This window comes from Pteronotus mesoamericanus, unplaced genomic scaffold (genome assembly GCF_021234165.1).
Source record: "Pteronotus mesoamericanus isolate MK-2021 breed Mesoamerican mustached bat unplaced genomic scaffold, CSHL_Meso_final scaffold_371, whole genome shotgun sequence".
Lineage (NCBI taxonomy): Eukaryota > Metazoa > Chordata > Mammalia > Chiroptera > Mormoopidae > Pteronotus > Pteronotus mesoamericanus.
Genome location: NW_026555314.1, coordinates 2,322,927 through 2,344,481, shown reverse-complemented (window position 1 = coordinate 2,344,481; position 21,555 = coordinate 2,322,927). Strand labels below are relative to the sequence as shown.

The following is a 21,555-nucleotide window of genomic DNA, read 5'->3' as shown; positions in this document are numbered from 1 at the left end:
GCAAAAGTCCTGGTCATTACTGCTGTATCCTGGCCCGCAGCCTTATTGTCAAATAGTGTCTTTTCCAGTCTTGGTCTGTGAGCCAACATGGCAGGACTCCTGATAAAATCGCAGCTTTCTGGGCCACCTGCAGGGCTTCTGACCCAGTCTAAGTCCCAGAGGAGGCCCAGCAACGGCTGAGCACGTGATTACGTTTGCAGAAGGTGGAGAACCATTGCTCTTGTAGGGCTTCCTGTCTCAGTAAAGCTTTCGCTGGTAATCATACGCCCCTGGACTTGTACCTCATGCCGCTCACAGCCTCCATTCCTCTGCTCAGAAAGCCCTTCTTGCCTCCACTTCCATTCTGAGTTCCCTCGGGAGGTCATTCCGCACTCTAGATACCTGACCGTCAACGCATGTCATGCCCAGCCAACCCCAGTTATTTTGTGAGTTTATCTCTGTCCTCGGGTGGACACGACAGCAGTAGACATGACAAGTTCACGACAGCTACTGCACAGTATGTTGTTCCGACAATAAATCCAATCTTTGAGATTTATGAAAATAACGGCCGCTGAAAAGAACTGGCCTGCGTGGTTTCAGAAACAGCCGACTTAATGCGGCTGTCACGGATGGACGGATGTCCTCTGTCAGCACAGCCACCGCCCTGGCTCCTGGCTGCGTTTTCTCACCCTCGAGGCACACCCCTGGTCCACCTGGGCTCCGCCCCTCCTCGCGTGCTCCACCTTCCCGGGCTGTGATTGGCGGCGGCACTCGGAAGTCCTGTTTATTGGTAGTCTCAAAGAGGTGGGGAGGATTTAAATCGTCATATCTGAGTTCCTTGGTTTCTCACGTGGTGCCGACCTAATCAATCCTCATTGGCTAGAGGGCTGAGGAGAGCGAGGGTTCGGTATTCGCCTTGACATGGCTGAGGGCGCCAGCTGGCGGGTAAGTGTGGTGGGCGCCTGGGACCTGCAGGGGCCTTATCGGACCGTGTGATCGGCTTAACCGAGGTCTCCTGGTATGGGTTCGGGTTGGGGCTCTGGGGTGAGCGGTGCAGCGCTGTCAGCCTTAGGTATAACTCTCACTGCAGCCGCCGCGCCCCTGCGAAGCTTATCGCGCCGAGTGGAAGCTCTGCCGCAGCGCTGGGCACTTCCTGCACCACTACTACGTCCACGGCGAGTGGCCGGCCTGCGAGCAATGGCGACGCGACCTGGACAGCTGCCACGAATGGGAGGAGCGCCGGAGCGCCGAGGCCCAGGTGCGCCTGGGAAGCCGGGGGTGGCGCTGAGGCGCCTGGGCGGATCGTCGGGGCGCCCTAGTGCACAGGCCACACCTGTCCACGTTCTAGGTCCTGGGACTCTGGAGAAGAGCACTGCCAGGGGCCTCCCTCTTTTTGTGTTTTCTTACTTTCGAGAAAGAGCAAAAATTAGTCAATGAACTGGGTTTTCAGACACTGAAGGAAAAGAGGGGAGGGTCCCCCATAGCAGTGTTAGGGTTGCCACCTTACGTGCAAAGGCGGTGATATGGCTGAGTCCTGAAAGACCAAGAAGCAGCCTTAGCAGCCCTCTTCGAACCTCAGGGGGTCAAATTGGGAACAAGGATCCAAGTGCTTGGAGCAGAAGGTGGGTGGGCTGTAGAGGGAAGGGTAGGGCACGAGGCTGAGGCAGTACCAGACACCTGGTGGGCCTTCAGGGGTGTCCAACCTGCGGCCCGCCGGCCTCATGCAGCTCAGGAGGGCTATGAATGTGGCCCAACACAAAATCGTAAGTTTACTTAAAACATCATGAGAGTGTTTTTTGTGATCACGTGTTGCACTCTATTTAATGTGTGGCCCAAGACAACTTTTCTTCTTCCAGTGTGGCCCAGAGACGCCAAAAGGTTGAACACCCTTAGATTCTAGCCTAAACATGTGCTGGGAAGCATGATTTGATTTATACCTTTAAAAGGTCAATCTGGCTGCAGGAAGTGGGGGGGGGGGGTCGGCATATGTTATGGAGGACACAGAGACTAGTAAGGAAGCAGTTTTAGTTGTCCAGGCATTCGGCAGATATTTATCATGTTGGGCACTCTTAGGGATACAGAAATGATGAGAACAGAGCACTTGCCCTCCTAGCACCTACATTCCAGTCTAGAATACAATGGTGCCTTGGGGCTGTTGGGGGTGGGGAGATGGAGAGAAGCTGTGAGGGTGCCTGGGGAAGGGGAGCCCGAAGGATTGGTGGCTGCCTCATTGCTGTTAAGTGTATGTTATTATTGAAACAGACAAACGGATGTGGAAACCAAGCTAATGTATAGTAGAAAATGTGACAAGTCCATAGTAAGTGGCAGTCCAAAAAATGGGAAAGATAACTTGTAGCCTGTATGGCAAAAGATTTAGTAACCTTTATATATGTATGAGCTCATGTATCAGTAAGAAAAATAGGGATGATTTTAGAATAGAAAAGTAGGCAAAGGATACAAAGAAGGAATTCATTCAGAAAGAAAAGCCAGTGGCCTGGTATAATAGTTAAGACTACAATGGGTGGTTTTTACCTAGCAGAATGTCAGGTGTCCATAGGGTTTCGGAGAGTCAGGGGTCCTTGTGCAGTATTGGTGGTGTCAGGTGATCTGATGGTCTAAAGTCAAATGCATACCTTGTGACCCCAGTTTTACTTCTAGAAGTTTATACTAGGGAAGTAACTGGGTAACAGCACAAAGTTCAAAATGTCCATTTTGTCACTGTGATAGTGCAAAAACTTAAAGTGTCCTAAATGACACCAACAGACATTTGACCAAATAACACCTTCCACACAATGGAGTATTACAATAGCCGTTAAAGAATAGATGGTAACATATTCTGGTGAAAAACAATAGCTACTGAAATATCGTAGCATAGAAAGATGGCTCAGTGAAAAAAGCAGAAAGTATACCAAAAGCAGCCAATAGAAGATTATTCCATCTTTAGGGAAACATATAATGGTTCTGAAATTTAGGCCTAAAAGTGTGGTGGGGAAGCTGTTAACATCACCTCAGGGATGAAGGTCTGGGAGTGTTTCATATTCTACTTTGTGTTTCTGATCACTTTTTAAACAAGAACAAAAACATCTATTTGAGACACTAGAGCTTAAGAAGAAAACTGAAATTACCAGGTGTAAAGAGGCCAGCATAGGCCCTGGCAACTAACCAAGGGACCTTGTCACAGCTGTGATGTACTGTCCTGTGTTTATTTTGGGGAGAGTACCATCGGTGGTCTGGAGTCTTCCTCGCCCATCCAGGGCTCCCTGGACATGTCTCTTGCCCGATCTTCCTTCCTCCAGCCACTCTTGCAGACTCTTGTCTCTTCTTCCAGCTCAGCCCCAGCTAGCCTTAGCAGGTGAATCTCATTAGGTCACCCAAAAGCCTCAGCCCTGAGGCCCAGGAGAAGATATTTGTACAATTTCCTCCAATTATGGTGATCTACACAGTACAGTTGACCCTTGAACAACATAGGTTTAAACTGCATGGGTCCACTTCTGTGCATTTTTTAAATGGATCCTCACTGTTCAAACCTGTGTTGTTCAGAGGTCAACTATATTTTCCACCCACAATTGGGATTCCATGTGTAAAGACAGTTGACTGAAGTTACACACAGATTTTCAACTGTGTGGTGGGTTGGTACCCCTAACCCCATGTTGTTCAAGGGTCAATTGTAGTTTTTCAGAGTAGCACAGAACGTATGGTCTAGATATGTGTGTGCTAATACGGAACAAGTGCCAAGGGGCATTAGATGGAAGCAGAGTTTCAGAGTGGTGTGTATCATGTATTCTGTTTGTCCATCTGTGTTTGGGCGGTTGCTGCGGAGGAGGGAGGTACAAGGGCACGTGAGGTGTGAAGTGACCGGGTCTCCCTTGCACAGCGGTCCCTCTGTGAGAGCGAGCGTAGGAGAGTCCAGGCCGCACGAAAGCACATCCTGGTGTGGACCCCGAGGCAGAACCCCCCTGCAGACTGGCACCTCCCTCTGCCGCAGGAGGAGACAGACAAGTGACAAGCACCCCTGCACAGCTTCCTCTGGTCTGTTTCAAGTGGAGCTGTTGCACGACCCCAAGGACTCTGACTGGCCCATTCTAGTAGGTGCCTGGGAGCTTCTGCCTGGCTTGGAACACGGAGCTCAACGTCTCCAGGGCTACTTGCCCAACCCTTACCTGCATTCAGGGTGCCCCACTGCTGCCATGCTCTGGAAGACAGTTTTGCCCGCTGCACAGCTTCCAGGAGGCCAAGCACCATTGCAGACTGCTGTGAGCAGGCAGGTTGGGCTGTCTCATGCTCCTCCCTCCCACGCGGACAGTAGTACAGGAGATGGTCATCCTGAGGTCTAGATTCTGAGATAAACTCTTGAGTGGTAGCTGTGACCCCTGTGGACATGTAGAGGGGTCAGAATGAGGTAACTAAATGGTTGTGCTGCCATGAACACCTCACCTGGTCCTAGCTTGGTGATGACCAAGCACGGCCGGCCACTGGTGCTCACACTTGGCTGTGGCCCCCTTGCGCAGGTCCTCTGCAGACACAGGCGAGGCGTGCCTCTGGACTAGCATGCCGCACCTCCTAGGCTCACAGGAGGTGAGATTCTGTTTTTTAAGAACTGTACACAGCTATGGAACACACCACCTTGCATAAAAAGGGTTCACGGACTCTTGGCTGAAGAAACCCAAACCCAGGACATGTGGAATTTTGGTCTGCTTCCCTTACTATTTCCCCTGATCGTTTTTAGAAAATGTGGAGTATGTCAAAAGCCATTTTACACATTGGGTTTCAAAGAGAAACTGAAAATTAAATGAACAGTTCAGTTGTTGAGATTGTTAAATTTCGCATCTGATTGTACTCATTGTTAAGGCGAGGTCATGAAGGTTAGTTAGGCCATAATCCACCATGGCTGGAGAGGGATGACCATGTGCGGACACAGCAAAAAGGTGGCCATCAAGACGCCAGAGAGGCCTTCAGACCAACCAACCCTGCTACTCCTTCAGCCTTGGGAGTTCTAGCTTCCAGAACTGTGAGAAATGCCTTTTTTAGCCCTGCAGTCTGCCATTTTGTTCTGGCAACCCCAGCATGCTAATGACAGTCACCATCCCAGAACTAACGGTACTCGATTAAGAGTCCTCAGCCCCTGGAGCCCCACCTTCCGGTGGAACACAGCAGCTTTGTTCAGTAGTGTGTCCCTGGCTTGCTCCGCTCTCCAGCCTCCCTCCCCAGCTTAAAATGCTAAGCTGGCCCTGCTGACAATGATGTGAGGAAGTTCGTGTGTTCTGTCTGCCCCCATGTGCAGACAGCACAGAGCCTACACATCCTTCCCCTGTTTCTTGGGATCATTTTATGCCTCCTGCCACAGAATTGGAATCTTCCTTTTTACTGGGGGGCAATGATCAAGGCTTGGGCATCCTCTCCCTGGTGCCTGGCAAGGAAGGGCAGTACCTCTTGCCTCTGTCCATCCTTGGGTGAATTAATTTTGACTCTAACATAAGACAAAGAGACACTTGATTACATTTACATTTATTCTCAGCATGTCTAATACTGTGACAAGCAGACTTGAACCCTTGTCATTCTGGCTCTGAAGGGCAGGCAGATTGTTCAGACGGCTGCCTGCAGCTCTACCTCTTGAATTCCACTTGTGTGTACACCTTGGTGATGTCGTGGTACCTGCCTTCAGGGGGCTGGTAGTTGGAGATTGGTGGTGTATACGTTGGCCCTTCTCTCTCAAAGGGGAACAGACTGGGGTCCCGCTTGATGGCCTCCATATGGAGCTCCTGGGACGTGAGTTTCAGCTCCTGCAGAGCTTCCTGCTGGGCCTCAAGCATGGAGTTGATGGCTTCCCTCTCCATCTCATGCTCTCGCTGCTTGTACAAGGACCACTTCTTCAGAAGCAAAGCTCTCCGCTCATCCTCCTCAAAGGAGAGCTCGACCTGAGGCCGCTGTCTGGGAACACATAAATCCAAAGGTGTGAGCTGGGGATCACTGACCAGGGAGTTTGGGTAACTGCTTATTGCCCATGCATCCTCCCTGCCAGACACAGATGGAACTTAGGAAAGAAAGTGAAAGTTTGGGACAAATTAAGGAATGGAATGTTATATGTGGTGGCAGCTCCAACTGATGCTACAAACCAGTGACATTTGCTTTACTTGCAGATAAGAGTGATGCTCTGAGGAGACTGATAGCACTTCCTCTTTCCCAGGTAGACACTACCTTTGATGAGAGATGACTTTGGAGAAAAGTGAAATGGTATAATGAAAACAGACACCAAAATCCCAAGGGGTCAAGAGCCTATTAGCCCTGGAGTACCAAAAGACACCTGTGTCCCACTTGTATGGCAAGGTGCAGCTACTTTATAGATAGCACACACTTTTATAAGACAGTAATCCTATACACAACACATCCCAGCTGTGAGCATCTGCATCACAAAGCAAGAGGGTAGGGGTTTTCTACGATCAGGATGGGCAAGGCCTGCACACCCAAGTCACCAGTCACAACTACAACCTCTCTTGCAAAAGAGCAATTATGAACTTTTGAGTAATGCAAATACAAACTTCACTCAAATATCTGGCCTGGCTTATCAAACAATTATTCTGAGTTTCTTTCCCATATTCAGCCATTCAAGAGCACTACCCAGGAATGTTTCCAACTCCTGTGAGAAATAAGGGGAAAAGGAGTCAGCCCAAGCCGACTGACCCCGTCCTACCACTGGCATGAACTGCAGGTAGAACTACTTGTAGGTGATGAACCCCTTTGCTCTGAGGACCTCAACCCTAGAAGACCCTTACCTCACTTCATCCAGGAACTTCACAGGCGTAATAAAATCTTCAATGGGAATTAGCTCTTGGCTAGCCTTTTCTAGTCGTCGGATCCTCTTTTTCAAACGGTCTTTTACAGCTTGGTCTTTTTTAGGATCTACCTTCTTCTTCTTCCGCAGAGGTTCTGCTCTAAGGGATAAAGCAAACATTAAAAATTTTCCTCTTTAGTCTCACGAACATGCTGAGAGACATGGCCCTAGGTAAAGTACCCCAAGCTTGTACTGAGCTCTGCACTGGGGAATGGACTGTGTGCACATGATCCAGACCTCATAGAATGAGTGTGGCAGGGAGATGGCCTCTACCCCAGGGTTCTTGTGAGGACTGTGTGGGCACTGTCAACCCAGGAAGGGGTAGAAAAACATCAGGGGGTATCAGGGTATAAATTAAAAAGAAGTGCTTATCTTTAGTGCTGGAGTTCAGGTGTGCCTTGGGATTGCATCGAAACGTGAAAATACCAAACTGATGAATTAGGAACTAATTACTCACACCTTAAATGGATTTGTGATTTATAAGAATGAGGTCAGTAAGGCTAAAACAACCTAAAAGCGACTAGCATGTCCCTACTTTGGGGGGTTTCTTAACAAATGTTCCCCTCCTAGAGTATTAACAAAAGTCTGATTTACTCTCAGGAGCACATCTCCTATGGTGGTAATTTACTGTTAGGAATAATCAAATCCTTCAGCATCAAGACCAGATTTCTTGAATCAAGTCCTAGAAAGCATCCAGAGTTCCAGGTGGAAAAACTAGTCCTCACACTTCCCCCCACTTCTCCAGGGAGTCAGAAATGGAAGGCCCATGGAGAGAAAGTGTATGCTTTGCCCTTTAAAAAAACAAGAATCCATTCAAAGCTAACTACATTTTATTTAAACTACTTTTACATTTAATTTTTGTTTTCTGATTACAGACACAGCAATATTCCATACAGAGGATGTAGAAAAGACATTAAAACATCTAGCTAAATTTAACTGAGAAATTTTGTAGGCTATTAATTTTGTAAACCAAATAGTAGTCTTGTTTTGTTTTATTCAGGTGCACATCTATCTCTTGCTGACACCCCCAAAGAGGTCAGACCCCCCCAGTTAAGTTTACCTCATAGGAATGAGTTCCCAGAAAGACAACAATGAAGCTCGATGGTGGGTGTCTCTAATCTGTGTCTGCCAAGTTCCCGGTCGCCTGAAAAAGATAAAAGAGTATGTATAAACATGAATCTCCCCCACTAAACAAGTCAACCCACCCCTTTTTTTTTTAACAGTGCCTGCAAAACCTAAGGCACATGTAACTGCTAGATATGACAGCAAGGTCAGTGTGGGAGATTTTTCAAAATCTCCGGTTCACATCAGAAAGCAGTCGCAAGGGCTCGCCAGTGTCCTCGAATTCTCAGCCACAGGAAGAGGCGGGATCAGCCACCTTCTTAGATATTTGTGGACAAGGCAGTCGGGGAGGAAGCGCAGGCGAGGCTTGTGCTAGCTGGCGCGGAGTCCCCAGCGTGCGCCCTGGGCACCCCGCATAGGGTCTGAGGTCCGCACTCACCAGCACGGCGAACACAGGGTGCGCACGATAGCTCCCAGCACTGCGGCGGCCATGGCTCCTAAGGCAGCCACCGACTGCTTCACGGCGCGCACCTCTGCGGTCCGTCCCGCTGTGTTTCGCTCTCTGGTCCGACCGTGCCGTGGATCCACACTCCCTCGTTCCGCCCTGGGGCGCGATCCGCGCGGGTTGGATCGCGCTTGGCGGGCCCGGACGTAACGGCGGCGCGCGGGCACGCCCCGAACGGAGGGCTGGATCAAGCCTGGCCCTGCCCCGAGCGCCTCGCCGCCGGCGCCGGTGTGTGTCCTCTCTTCTACGTCCGCCCGGCGCTGCGAGTCCGAACGCCGCACCCCTACCTAGTCGGGCTGCACCCTTGCGATAGCCAAGACCCTGCAGTGCCGCCGAAGTGGCCGTGGGGCTATCCCTCTACCCCACATCTAAGTTTCCACGTCTGTGAAAATGGTCCTGATCTTCCAATAAACGCACCGCCTCGGCCTTCCCCCAGACCCACCCCAGGGCTCGCTCATCCCCTTGCATCCTTGCAAGCCCGGGACTGCGACCGCACGCCGGTGGCTGCACGTGGCATTGGCGCTCGCGAGATGCCCAATAAACGCGTGTTGATGAATGACGGAAGCTAGTTAATTAGTCGGACTCGTAACCAGCGTGGTAGAACTAGAGAGAGGCGGTCCACGCCGCTCCGACCCTGTCTGGCTCCGCCGACCTGGGCTGAAACCCGAGGCCCCGCTCGCCCACCACGATCCCAGCCGGCCCTCCTCCCTCCCCTCGACTGCTGCTGCATCCGGGCAGGACTTGAAGGGGAGCCGCCCTGCGCTCCCCTTGCCCGCAGAGCAGCCTAGGCGGCCCCGTCCGCGCGAGGAGCGGTTTCCCGCCGGGGTGATTTGGCAGGTGCAAGCCGTGACTTCCGGCGTTGCCCGGGAGCTGCCGGAGGAGGAGCGGCGCAGGGGATGCGGCTGTGGCGGCGGCGGTGGTGGCCGAGCGCGGGGGGCGGCTGTGGCGGCGGCCTGGGGCGCGAGCCGGCGATGGCGTGGCGACACTGAGGGCGCGGTGCGGGCGGCGGCTGGAAGACGGGCGGCGCGGGAGGAAGCGGCGGCGTTGGCTCCATGGCCCGCGCGCGTTGAAGGACGCGGCTCTTGCCTCAGCCCGGCGGCGGCGGCCGAACAATGAAGCTCCTGAAGCCGACCTGGGTCAACCACAATGGTAAGTGAACTCAGGGGTCGCGGGAGGCCAAGCCTGGCTTCAGATCGGGGTCGGGAGTCGGGTCGGAGTCGCGCGCGCTCAGGCCCTGCCCGCCTCGCTCCGACGCCTGGTGCCCGGTGCCAGAGCCGCGGGGCGGGAGGTAACGGACTTTGTCCTCGGAGCGTGGAGACCAGCGAGCTCCGGCACGTGCTTCGCCTGGCTGCGGCGAAGGCCGCCTGTGCCCCCAGCACTTTCGCTGAACCCTCGGCCGCCCACCCGTGGTCCGTGGAGGCGCCGCGGCCTGGCTCAGGGGAGCGGCCCTTGGGCGCCAGCCAGTTCCTGCTACTCGTCTGTATCAGCCAGGATGTGTTCAGATGGCCCGATGTGTGAAACCTGGGCGCAGCTCCCCTTGTAAGACTTTCATTGGCACGGTGAAGACCGGAAATCTTCAAGTCTCTGCCATGCTGGAGAGACTGTTACTGCTCCAGCTGAGGCTTGGAGCTGGTGACAGTGCGCCGCAGTTGGGAGACTCCGGCTCAGGGCCGAGGTTCCCCAGCCGGTGGAACCACGTTTATTCTTTCTGTTCTGTGAGGCATCAGGGTGACTTGGGTTGGGGCCCATAGGATACAAGTGTGTTGTGGGAGAGAGGCTCCCTTAGTTCTGCGGCAGTGGTTCCAAAGCACACCCTGGCGGAATAGACCCTTCCAGTTCTCTGGTTGAGAACAGACTGTATGGTACAGAGAAGCCTTTGGTAACCAGCAGTGCTACCTTGTTGGCAACTGCAGAAGTTGGTTTTTACCCTCCCACCTACAGGGAGATGAGGGGAGAGAGCCCTTATCCCCTTGCTGACAGCATTGAAGCCTAGGGAGCGCTCCTGAAGCGCCAGGCCTGTAGCCCTGTTCCAGCCTCTCTCTGACTACTGATAATCAAAAGGTCACCCTGATTCTGCCTTGTTCCTCATTTCTACTTTGCAGTGCGACCAGAAGGAGCTCCAGTTTTCTTTTAGAGCAAGTAAGAGTAGATGCTTTTGCCTTTTTTGTACATGTAGCCTTCCAATTTTGAACCTGATTCAAGGTTGCTCTCTACTGCAACTGAACAGAACATATGTCACTCTGAAGTGCTCTCCCTTTCCATCTCCTTGTGTGATATCTTTCTCACTTTTCAGGGCCCAGGCAAGATCACGTTTTCCTTTTGTTACCATTGCTCCTTAGTTACTCCACTAGGCAAGCTCTGTCCCTGTGGGGGTACTTTCCATATGCCCCCCAGGTGGGGACTGCCTCATTTCCCTCTGTATTCCCTGTCACACTGAGGGCGTATGATGAGTGTTGACTAAAACAGGTAAGAAAGCTGAGGTTTCTGTAATTTATGAAGACACAGCTAGGTTTACTGTGCATGAAAGCAAAAGCTGTGAACTTTATTTCACTTCTCCTGTGTTGATTTGCAAGAGCATTTCCTGATGTGTAATGTGCACATCTTTCCCTGGAGAACTGGGCAGTTGTCCAGTAATTATAAATCATGGTGCTAGTGAATCAGGAACAGAAAGATTTCATTATGAACTAGTTGTGTAAGTGAACATCTGAAGAATTTTTATTTTAAAATAAAAATGTTTTCCTAGATAAGTTTGTGTGTATAGTCAGTCAACCCTTCTCCAGTCTCTCTTTGACCTCCTGCCATATAATTTCTAACTTTGTGATAAACTCCTTTGTAGGACACAAAGGAGTGTAAGCATAGGTCAGGATGCTTAATTGATTATCTAGGCACAAACAAGTGAGAGTCTACAATCAGGCCAGCAGCCAAACATCCCAGCCTGGCAGAGTGGGCTGAGCAGGAGGCCAGACCTCTTGTTGCTGTGGCCTCTCCATGGTCCTAGGATGAAACTTGATGCCTGCTCTGCCTTCTTCACAATATAATCATGATGTTTGGTTGGAAAGATAGACACAGAAGTGCACTCCAGACTGTAAAATGCAAGACATAATAAAAATAAATTGAGACTCTGGCTAGATGAGGTTTCACTTCTAAACTTGTTGTTTGTTAACTTCCTTTCTTTTAAAATCTCCTGAAATCAACCTTTGTCTCATCAAGTGTTCAGAACGACTGTCAGGGTAAATTACCGCTGTCATGAAGAACACGGTGATGGCTTGGATCACTGACCGGTCGTACTGAGCAGTCCTTTAAAAACTAGTGAACAGTGAGAGTTGCTGGAGACGGGAGCTGCTTAGCCAGAAGCCAGAGTGGTGGCTGCTTACTTTGGATTAACAGACCAAAAAGACCATGGTACTTTGGAGAGTGCCTCATATTACTTCCTGGCTTCCTATCTCTGCATTTATGTCTCCTGACTTGTTATGTGGCTTAAACATACCTGTTCTGGTGTCTGAGAGTCCAAAGAGGGAAGGAGCAGAGAGCCCAGCAATTGCCTTGTGGTGACAGGATTCATACAGACAGGGTAGAAAGGGCAGCTAGAATAAGGCATGCTTAAGGGAAAGCGTGAAGTACATGGGGTGTAGGCATACTTTTAGTCTTCATTTTCCTGGCTGATAATAGTAGTAAGACCTTTCCTCTAAGATAAGGTTTCTCTGCCTCAGCACTGTTGACATTTTGGGCCACATAATTGTTCTGGGGACTGCCTTCTGTATGGGAAGATGTTAGCATGCCTGGCCTCCACCCATCAGGTGTCAGTAGCACCCATCCCTCCATACACACCCAGTTGTGACAACCAAAAATGTCTCCAGACATTGCCAATGTTTCCTGGTGGCCAGAATCACCCCCATTTGAGACTCTCTGCTCTATGGAGATCAGTAAGTTAGTAAATCTTAAAGTTGTCATATCAGAGTGAAGTGAGCTTTCAATGTGGAGTCAAACTGGGTTCAAGATGTCATAGTTTCTTAGGATTCTAATTGTACTTCTAGACCTTGGTGAAGCTGAATAAATATAAAGACAACCCTATCATTTTACCCTGTACCCACATATGAAAGAGTGCCTTAAGATATATAACAAGAGCTAATAATATTTATAACTTACATAGAAGTTAGGTGCCAGGCATTATTCATGCATACCTATTTTACTCTGTGTTCTTAGACATAGTATTCCTTATATATTTAATTTTATTTTAGGCTTAGCTAAAATAAGGCTCATTTCTTAGCTAGGTTATGACTGTATATTGATCACAAAGTGAAAGCAATTGGGTCTTTGGCTGTCGAAAAAATGTAGTGTGTATTTAGGAAATTTCATTGAGATGGGTTCTTCCCATCGCTTACCCTTTCTTCCTAGAAGCTTTTCTGGAATTCTCACCCCTGGGCAGACAGTGTTTATGCTCAGCTCGTCAGTGAAGCCCATTCTAACCAGAGGGACCAGGACTGAAAGAACCCGCATCCCCCTTTGACTTCTGGCTGACAGTGATAGCAGTGTTATCAAAGGTGTTTGGCATATTTTCAATAATGGGATACTTTGTCAGTTAATCGCCTTGCATTGCGGTGTTTTCTCTCTTGTCCTGTGATTGCATTATTTTTCTTTCCTACCCTGTCTCATTCCAAAAAGGGTTTTTAAGGCATCCTGTTGAAATATGTTCTGCATTGGGGTGAAAAGAGATAAGTCAGCTTGAAAGGGAAATGCGGGGAGGACAGCACAATAAGGAAGTCAGGCCTGCGTGTGGAAAGGCCCTGCACAGCTGCCAGAGGGGCACTGCAGACCGGCCTCTGAGAACAGGCTGGGACGCGTCCTGATGGTGATACTTTATCGTCGCAGTGGTTGTTAAAGTAAACTTTGCAATTGCTCGAGAGCAGGGTTCTCAAACAGGCCAATGTCTGGAGACATTTTTGGTTTCCACAACTGAGCGGGGGCGGGAACCACTGGTAACTAGCGGGTGAAGGACAGGACTGCTGCCGAACACCCTACGGCACATCGGACAGGCTCTCACGGCAACAAGGCAACAAATCATCCGGCCCAATACAGCAGCAGTGCCGGCGCTGGGGAACCCTCCTGTAGATAAGGACATCTTTATTGCTATTTGCCCTTTCAAGTATTTGTCTCATTATTCCAACTAGATTATTTCTTGAGGACAAGAGTTTTGCCTTTTATTTTGGAGTCAATCTTGTTCTTGAGTCTCCGTGCTCTGCTGTTCACCAAGTGTGTCAGGAAAGGTTCTTCTGATCTCCTTTCCTGATCTGTTAAATGAAGCCAGTAACACCTGCCTCACCTGCTACCCGTGAAGGCTCAGGAAATGTGAGCTCCCTTTACATTGTCTCTCACTGACTTAGGCCTGAAGACAGTAGACCAATTGAATAAAATAACCAGAATACATCTGAAGAGGATTTAGAAGAAAACTGGATGGGATTTTGCCTTGATTAACACACGTGGATTTTTCACTGTTTTATGAACCAAACATTGAACTCTTTTGGAGAGAAGGTCTGTGGGGATCAGAGGTACACAGTGCTGCCCTGCGTATGGAAAGCTGTGCAGTAGTGGGAGAGGGGGATCTACACCTGCATTCTCTGCAGGGCCGAGGGAAACCAGAGCTAAATGAGGGAGCTGCCATGGCCCCCGGGAGGCAGCCTGCTTTGTGGTGTGCCCTTGGGTTGATCCTTGACCACAGGATTGTGATGGTAGAAAAGGCGCCACTGCTGTGGGAGCGTCAAGAGCAAAGGCCAGGGAGGGTTGAGGGCATTTAAGAGAAGGCAGAGCATGTCAGTGCATGACTGAGCAAGTGAAGGCGAGAGAATGGGGCTGGTAGGCAGAGCCTTAAGCACCTTGATAGAAGCTTAGAATTTCATCAGGGGGGCTAGGGGAGGGGCACATGGAGGTTTCTGAGGAGGCTGGTTGTAACATCCAACCTAGGTCTCCAGAAGGCCCCAGAGGAATTATGAGGCAGTTCCCTGGGTCTTGGTGAGCAATGAAGAGGGAAACAGGTCAGCGATGGTGGAGCTAAGGAATGGATGGGCACTGAAAACAGGGCAGAGGCAGGTGAGTATAGATTCGAGTCACTCTCTGCGCTTATTTCTTTAGCATGCTAGAAAAAGAGTAAGAATGAGGGTTGGAAAATTGGGTTTTCTTAAACATTTGTTTTTATCTAAGAAGTGATTGAAAAGATGTTTTTACTTCATGAGCAGAATTGTGGTTTACAGTTTCAAGCAACGTCTGGGTTGCGCCTGGCTTTGGTCACTGAGAGGGACCTGCTGCCGTTGCAGTGGACTTGGGCCCTATCAGTGACTATGGAGAGAGGGCTCTGCCTGCCTTGACCCCTCCCTTTCCCCAGAGGTTGCTGAGCTCTCCTGTTTATTTGGGGTGTTTGTCTATAGACTGCAGAGGTGTCTAGCACATGAAAAATAGGTCTGCAATGAACCCTGGGACCAAATATTGATGCAAGCACGTTTTATTACCATGCCAGGATGAACAGCAACACTAAGAGAGAGGTGAGTGAGGCCATCGGCAGTATCCACATTATTAAATAGCAGAAAGGGAGCATTGCAAATACTATGTGGGTTGCCTGCCCCCTATTCCTTTCCAGCAGAATCCCAGTGTTTTTCAGGTGTCTGCCCTCTTCTGCAGGCCAAGCTGCAAGGGGCAAGTCTTGATAGCCCTAGCCTGGTATGTGGGTAAGCACCAGAGATTTGTTAGGGAACAGCCATTTGATGCCACTCTAGCCAATAAGACTGGGCAGGGCTGTCTGCTGGGGGCTCCTAGAGAATTGGGTAAGAAGAGATGTGTGAGAAGCCTCTTTCTTTGGCTGGACCTCACAGGGTGTGCACATGGCAGCCAGCCTGCGATCATGAGGATGAGGCTCACTCTAAGAATGACAAGAGGGGAAGATGGACGGACATGGCTCCTTAAGCTGATAAATTAACGCACCCAGAAGCTAACCTATCTCAGGATTTCTTATATGTACATTACCCCGGAAGTTAGTAGAGTACCCTTGAAATTCTCTATGACTTGCAGCAGAAAGGAAATATCCCTAACGTGCAGATGGAAGGAAACAGGCTGCATGAAATGAGATGACCTCCACTCCACTAGGTGTATAGGGGTGAGTTAGGATTCACAGCCAGACTCCAGCCAGAGCCTAGGCTTACTCTTTATGATAACAAGTGTTGGTCTCTGTGCTGGCCATCTCAGTCTTGGAAAGCTTGAACACCCTTTGCCTCCTTGGAAAGAGCTTTCAAAAACCACACAGTACGGCTTGGGACCTGGAGTCCCTTGTTATTGAATATTGTCATCCTGTGACTGCTTCTATAGCCACTCGGAAGACCTTGAGGCTTCTAACCTGGCAGGTTTCCCTTGAGGTGTGATTGGTGAGATTTCTCTGGCATTTGGTTTTCAAGAGCACTCCAATCATGGAGTATCAACAGAATGCTTTCAGGAACAAGGAGGGGCCTGTGCCCCAGTCATGGGCTTGGAGTCCTCCTCGTGCCCTTTCTTACACTAACCACCATTGCCTGCTGGCTTACGAAGGGGAGGGGTAGAGATCTGACTAAAATTGAGGTTCTGCTAGAGACCTCCCCACCGGAAAGTAAGCTCTTGGAGGGCAGAGGCATTGTCTCTGCTCATGTGCCAGGGCCTGGGACAGTGCTCGGTACACGCCACAGTAGGCACTCAGTAAATGTCAAACGAGTGTTGAATACCGGAGGAAGGCTGCTGGAAGGTGGCTGGTGGACGGGCGGCCCACAGTGTCTCCTGCCCTTGGCTGGTAGAGTTGATTTGCTTCAACAAACTTCCTGTTCATCCTGTCTGGCTCTTCTAATAGCTCAGACTTGTAAAATTTGCTGGGGATTCCAGTGATGAGGGGAAGCATTGTGCCCAAGTGCTTACCCAAGGAGCCTATTTATATAATTGTGATTTAGAGCTTTCTATTTTAGGAAGGGGAGTAGCTGAAACAGAATAGATAGCAAATGGTTTAGAACACCCTTGCAAAAAGAAAAAGACATTTAGGTAAAAACTTGTTGTTCTTAAAAGCAATACCTGCCTTGATGCATTATTAATCTAGGACAGCCCAAGTCACATAGGAGCTGACCCCTCTCCTGCCCTTGAAGGACAGACAGATAAGAGGCAGCAAGCCTCATTTGAGGGCCAGGAGCAGACTCCTGGGCTGCTGCACCCTCCAGTGGAAGAGCCAGTACACAGAGGCACTCAATAAATTCATCTGTTCAACCATCAACGAGTGCCAGTTGTGTCCCAGGGCTCAGCACTGTGAACCACCCGTATGCCAGGATCACTTGAGGAGCAAGCAGCGTATGATGCGTTCTAGGCAGTGAGGCAGGAGGACTGTCTTCTGGGGCTCCTGTATAAGCAGAAAAGGAGGCGTGGGAGAGGAGCATGCTGGGGAGACAGGCAGCAGACACCACAAACTTGAGCAGTTACCTAGATCACTAGGCCAGTGAGTGTGAGGAGAAATGGCAGCCGTGGATGAGGAGTACTGGGCTAGGGGTGGGAGAATTTTAAATGGGGTGACTTGGGAAAGCCCAAGTGAGAGGGTCATGTGTGAGTGAAGACCTCGTCACAGGAAGCAGACTCTGAGCTGGAGTTCTACGTGCCAGAGAATTATTGGGGAGTGCTCTTGGGATCCATACCTGCAGGGGATTGAGGGAAGTCAGACTGGATAGGGAGAAGTTAAGTGGTAATGCAAGTGCAAGAAAAGCTGCAGCCAACCCTGTGGGGGGCTCTGGAGCCGGGCTAGCCCTTCAGAGTTGTCCTCAATTGAGGTGAGGCGCTCAGGCCTTTATACTGCCACGTCCGCAATCGTTAGGCACAGGCTGTCCTGAGAAGGGGGCCTGACTTTGGTTGAAACAGTTCCTCTACTGAGGGCAGGTCCCACCTGGAGAAGGACTCAGCTGGGAGCTTTCACAGGCTGTCAACATCCCCACAGCAAGGGAGGGCGCTTCATTCTTGGAGGGAGGGGACCTGGACAGGGTACCACAGCATCCACTTGAAACAGACCCGATGGCACTGAGGAAGGCAGCCATCTGAGGGAGGAGCAGAGAGAACAGCCAGAGTTTGCCTGGGTTTGAGGAACAAGGATATCTTGTGATTTGAGTGGGACTAGGTTGGGAGCGGGAGTGGGAGCTAGGGAGACCTGTTAAGAGGCTGTCCCAATGATCCAGGCAAGAGGTGACCATGGTTTGGACCAGGGTGGTACGGAGACGATGTTGCTGGTGAGAAATGGATTCATTCTCTCTCTCTCTCTCGCACGCGTGCTCTCTCTCTCTCTCTGTGTACTATGCATATACAGTACTTTGTAAGGTTTAACTTGCATGGTAAAATGCACAGACAGACCTAAGGTGTACAATTTGATGAATTTTGACAAACAAACAATCTCTGTAAACTATTCCCCACTCAAGATATAGAACATTTGCATCTCCCCAAAAGGCTTGAGTTACGGATATATTGTGACGGTGGAGTTGCCAGGGTAGAATGCGAGGTGTGGGGTAAGGGTGGGCTGCAGGGCGACTCCCGGGCGAGGGGCGGAGTTGCTGTCCACTGAGGTCATCAGTAAGACTGTGAGAGGACCAGATGGAGAGGGCGAGCCCAGGTTCCATCAGACAGGGCGGCCAAGTGAGGCCATCACCCAGGGCTTTCCCCGGGCACCTTTTAGCCGAGTGGCTTCTCCGCCTTCTCCCTTTCGAAAACACTAGGGCTCCATTCTAGAGCTGTCAAGGAACAGGGCAGATACCTTTATTTTTGGCCAGTGACAGTTGCCATATATAATTATACCAGGACACATATATATGTGTAGATACGGGTAATGAAGCATACTGAGATTTGATATTTTTAATTTATAAAATGTAAAGTATTTTTCTTATAAAAGTAATACTTGTTCAATTTAGGGAAAATTAGAAAATGTGAAAAGGAAAACAAATTGTTAAAACCTGTCCTTCAGACCATTGGAAAAAAAATAACTGGTAACTTTGTGCTTTTTTAAAAAAACACACGTTTTATTTATTGTACACACCACATTATAAAAGTATCTAAATTTTTTAAGACCTTAGCCAAATCCCTGGTACCATAGCAAATTCAGTGTTTTTATTGTGTAGCCTCCCTTCAGACCTTGCATATATAACTGGAATAGCTAACATGATGCTGTGTATTTTCCACTTAATATTATGTTTGTTATTTTTTTTCTTTTTTTTTTAATTGAGATATAATTGAAATGCATTATATTAGTGTCAGGTGTACAACATGATTCAATATTTGTATATATTGTGAAATGATCACCAAATATATAGTTAACATTCGTCACCAAACATAGTTACAGAATTTTTCTTTCCTGATAAGAATGTTTTGAGATTTACTCTCTAAGCAACTTTTAAATATGCAAAACAGTATTATTAACTATAGTGTTATTTTCTTAGCTGTGGTGGTTGTTAAGCAAAGAGATCTCCTCACCCACCCAGTAGGAATGTGGTTCTTAATTGCTCTTAATTTTCTAATGGATGTGGGTGGAAGAGATGATTATGATTATATTTACAGAAATCCAATTTGCAGGTGACTTTTAAGGAATATCTCTGTTCTGCAAAATTAGAGGAGAAAAGAGTCTGAAGAAACAGATAGTGACTGTTACCAAAACTTGATTATGTGTTGGCAGATGCTGCAGGAGGAGTGATTATGGTCTATAAATAATATACCTGTGACTTTCTTCTACTTTAGTTTGGGGGAAGGGGGCAATGTTGCATGATTGCTACAGCTTCCTTCCTGTGTTGTGTTTTGAATCTCTCAGCCACCTGACACTATTAGATGTCGTTGTGGTGCTGCTTACTTAAGACTGGGGAGGTTTTTGTGGTTGAAAGTAGTAGAGATAATAGCAGCAGATGGTTTTGTGAGGTGGTTGGTGACATCTGTGTCCCCATCTCAGGAGATAAGGAGCCTACCTTCCAAGGACTGGGATGCTAGTAACCCTGTGAAGGTGTGTTTGAACCTCAGGCCTTTGCCGTGGGCCTCTCTACCTTGTATGTATGGTTTGGTTTTGATCAGCATTTTTTGAGTTACAGTAAAATAAACGTAACAAACTTTATCGTCTTAACCATCTTTTAAGTGTATAAGCCAGTAGTGTTATGTATATTCACAGTTTTCTGCAACATATCTACAGAGCTTTTTAAAAAGTTCTCTAACTAGTTCAGCTTAAGATCCTTTTCCTCCCCTCCCCCTCAAAGAGCCCTTTGGAAAAAGAGGTCTGTTCCCACTGAGGGAATGTGGGCCACAGTTTTACCTGAGAATGAAAGGCCTAGTGCTGTAAGGAGGTAGGGAACCAGCACATGATGGTGGCTTTGTGTAGGTCCGCTATCACATTTCATCTCTTCTGCGGCACATCACTATGACAGTTCCAGGGTGGCAGTTATACCAGTCACATCTTCCACCAAAGTGTGTCCTGATTTCAGAAATGTTCACATATGAAACGTATACATGTTAGAAGCAGTGTGACTTACAGGTGAGTGATTTGATGTAGGTCTTGAAGGGGCACATAATACAATGTCTCGCAATCTTAAGGAACTAAGGAGCATTCCAGGGGCTGGGTGGAAGTTCCTTCCTGGTGGCCTACTGTTTTGGCTAAAATGACAAATGCCCAGCTCAGGTTGGCTTAAGCAGAAAAGTGAACGAATTGGCACTTTGGGTTCTCTCTCGTATAACAAACTATGCCAAAACCTGCTTGCTTAAAAACAACAAATGTTTTATTATTTGTTTGTGGTTCTGAAACTTGGCAGGGCCCAGCAGCTCATCTTGGGCCTTCACGGAACCTGATGGGATGGCTCAAGCTAGAACAGCTCGCCTCGGGTCCTGTGTTGGGCCTTGATTCTCACTGATGTCTGGGTTCTTTGGTCCTCTCTCCATGTGGCCAGCTTGGGCCGCCTCTCAGAATGGTGGTCTCAGGGTAGTTGACCTTCTTACATGGCAACTGGCTTTCTCTAGAGCGCCCACAGCCCTGACTGCCCTTCCTGGTTTCTTGAATCTTTCCTGTGTGGCACTTCTCACAGTTAGATAGGCAAGAAACCCACCTTTTCACAACTGCTTCCCTCCCAGGCCCTCAGCCCATGGGAAGGGGTGGCACGTTCTTAGTAGCTGCATGTGGGACTCTGGCTTATCACACATGGCAGCCACCGAGCCCAGGAAGGGTGCGGGTGTGCCAGCGTGGGCCTGAGTGCACATGCAGGGAAGGACCAGTCGGGGCACTTTCAGTCCTTCACAGCTGTGCTCTCAGCACTTGCCTTTTTTAGCCCACTCTGTAGAGTTTTCTGGAGTCTTCTTTTGAAGGTGGGAATGATTCCTGTCTGCCCTGTCTGGGCAGGGGGTGAAGAATAGCTTGCAAGCTTTCTCTCCAGGCCTCAGTGAGTACCCTCCACTGCCGGCTGGCTCCCTCAGAGCTGTATAGAGTACCAAGCTGCCCCAGGGCTTGTCTTTTGAGCCCTTGGAAGGAAAGCTCAGAGCAGACCAGGGCTGACTTTCTTGTGTGTTTAGGGCAGCTTTGAGTGTACTGCAGTGCTCCAGGAATGTGATCAGCAGCTACTTGGTTGAACTTGACCTGTCACTACAGAACTCTGGCCCTTGGATGTGGGTCTGGAGGTGACCGAGGGGCTCAGGGACCAGGCTGGAGATGCTAGCATGGCCTGTTGTTTTGGATCCAGTAACTACTGGAGGTGAAATAACATGTGGTATGACTTCCAAATTTTCCAGGGTTTCTACTTAACTCCCTGAGACAAAATAGGGTGTTGGCACCTGCTTGCATAGCTATGTCCCCCACTTCCACATAAGGACCAATAAGAAGGGGAGTGCATTTCCCCTTATCATGTGGACTCTAAGGGAGTGGCCCTCCCAAAGAAGGTGAGGGAAGCTGGGGTCCGTCTGGGGCCAGCACTGGCCATTGCCTCTTGGGTACCAGCAGTTGGTTTTTAACACTTGGCTGGGAACCCTGGCAGGACTTTCAACTCTTAGGCAGCCACTGCCCGCCCTTGCCACCTTGTGATTCTAGAGCTGGTAACTTTTGTCCTAATGTCCATGCCACCTCTCCTTGGGTGACAGAGATAGAGCACCCTTGGCTAAGAGACTCCTTGGCAACAGCCCCTTGTCTCCATCAGCAATT

The 21,555-nt window shown here is 49.3% G+C and overlaps 3 protein-coding genes across 5 annotated transcripts in view; 2 read left to right on the top strand and 1 right to left on the bottom strand.

The window, feature by feature from the left end:
• Positions 1–870: 870 nt before the first annotated feature.
• On the top strand, positions 871–5,466 carry CUNH22orf39 (chromosome unknown C22orf39 homolog). The gene is made up of 3 exons (XM_054592709.1): positions 871–924; positions 1,070–1,237; positions 3,854–5,466. The coding sequence occupies exons 1-3, from the start codon at positions 901–903 to the stop codon at positions 3,980–3,982; spliced, it is 321 nt and encodes a 106-aa protein (XP_054448684.1). The 5' UTR covers positions 871–900; the 3' UTR covers positions 3,983–5,466.
• Positions 5,467–5,473: 7 nt separating this feature from the next.
• MRPL40 (mitochondrial ribosomal protein L40) lies at positions 5,474–8,564 on the bottom strand. The gene is made up of 4 exons (XM_054592706.1): positions 8,310–8,564; positions 7,869–7,952; positions 6,750–6,908; positions 5,474–5,907 (listed from the first exon to the last, which is right to left on the bottom strand). Exons 1-4 carry the CDS (start codon positions 8,360–8,362, stop codon positions 5,583–5,585), a joined length of 621 nt encoding a protein of 206 aa, XP_054448681.1. The 5' UTR covers positions 8,363–8,564; the 3' UTR covers positions 5,474–5,582.
• Positions 8,565–9,389: 825 nt separating this feature from the next.
• The window catches only part of LOC129086320 (protein HIRA), a 71,734-nt gene continuing 59,568 nt past the window's right edge, over positions 9,390–21,555 (top strand). For all 3 annotated transcript variants that reach the window (XM_054592780.1, XM_054592782.1, XM_054592783.1), the window contains exon 1: positions 9,390–9,524. In XM_054592780.1, the coding sequence (XP_054448755.1) occupies positions 9,488–9,524 (37 nt within the window). In that variant the 5' untranslated portion in view covers positions 9,390–9,487. The remainder of the gene's footprint in view (positions 9,525–21,555) is intronic.

Bases quoted from the DNA above. Each gene is read 5' to 3' on its own strand.
- CUNH22orf39 (XM_054592709.1), top strand. From the start codon at position 901: ATGGCTGAGGGCGCCAGCTGGCGG. The intron at 925-1,069 runs GTAAGTGTGGTG...CTCTCACTGCAG, and splicing joins CTGAGGGCGCCAGCTGGCGG to CCGCCGCGCCCCTGCGAAGC. The intron at 1,238-3,853 runs GTGCGCCTGGGA...TCCCTTGCACAG, and splicing joins GCCGGAGCGCCGAGGCCCAG to CGGTCCCTCTGTGAGAGCGA.
- MRPL40 (XM_054592706.1), bottom strand. From the start codon at position 8,362: ATGGCCGCCGCAGTGCTGGGAGCTATCGTGCGCACCCTGTGTTCGCCG. The intron at 7,953-8,309 runs GTGAGTGCGGAC...TATCTTTTTCAG, and splicing joins ACCCTGTGTTCGCCGTGCTG to GCGACCGGGAACTTGGCAGA. The intron at 5,908-6,749 runs GTAAGGGTCTTC...ATGTGTTCCCAG, and splicing joins AAGTTCCTGGATGAAGTGAG to ACAGCGGCCTCAGGTCGAGC.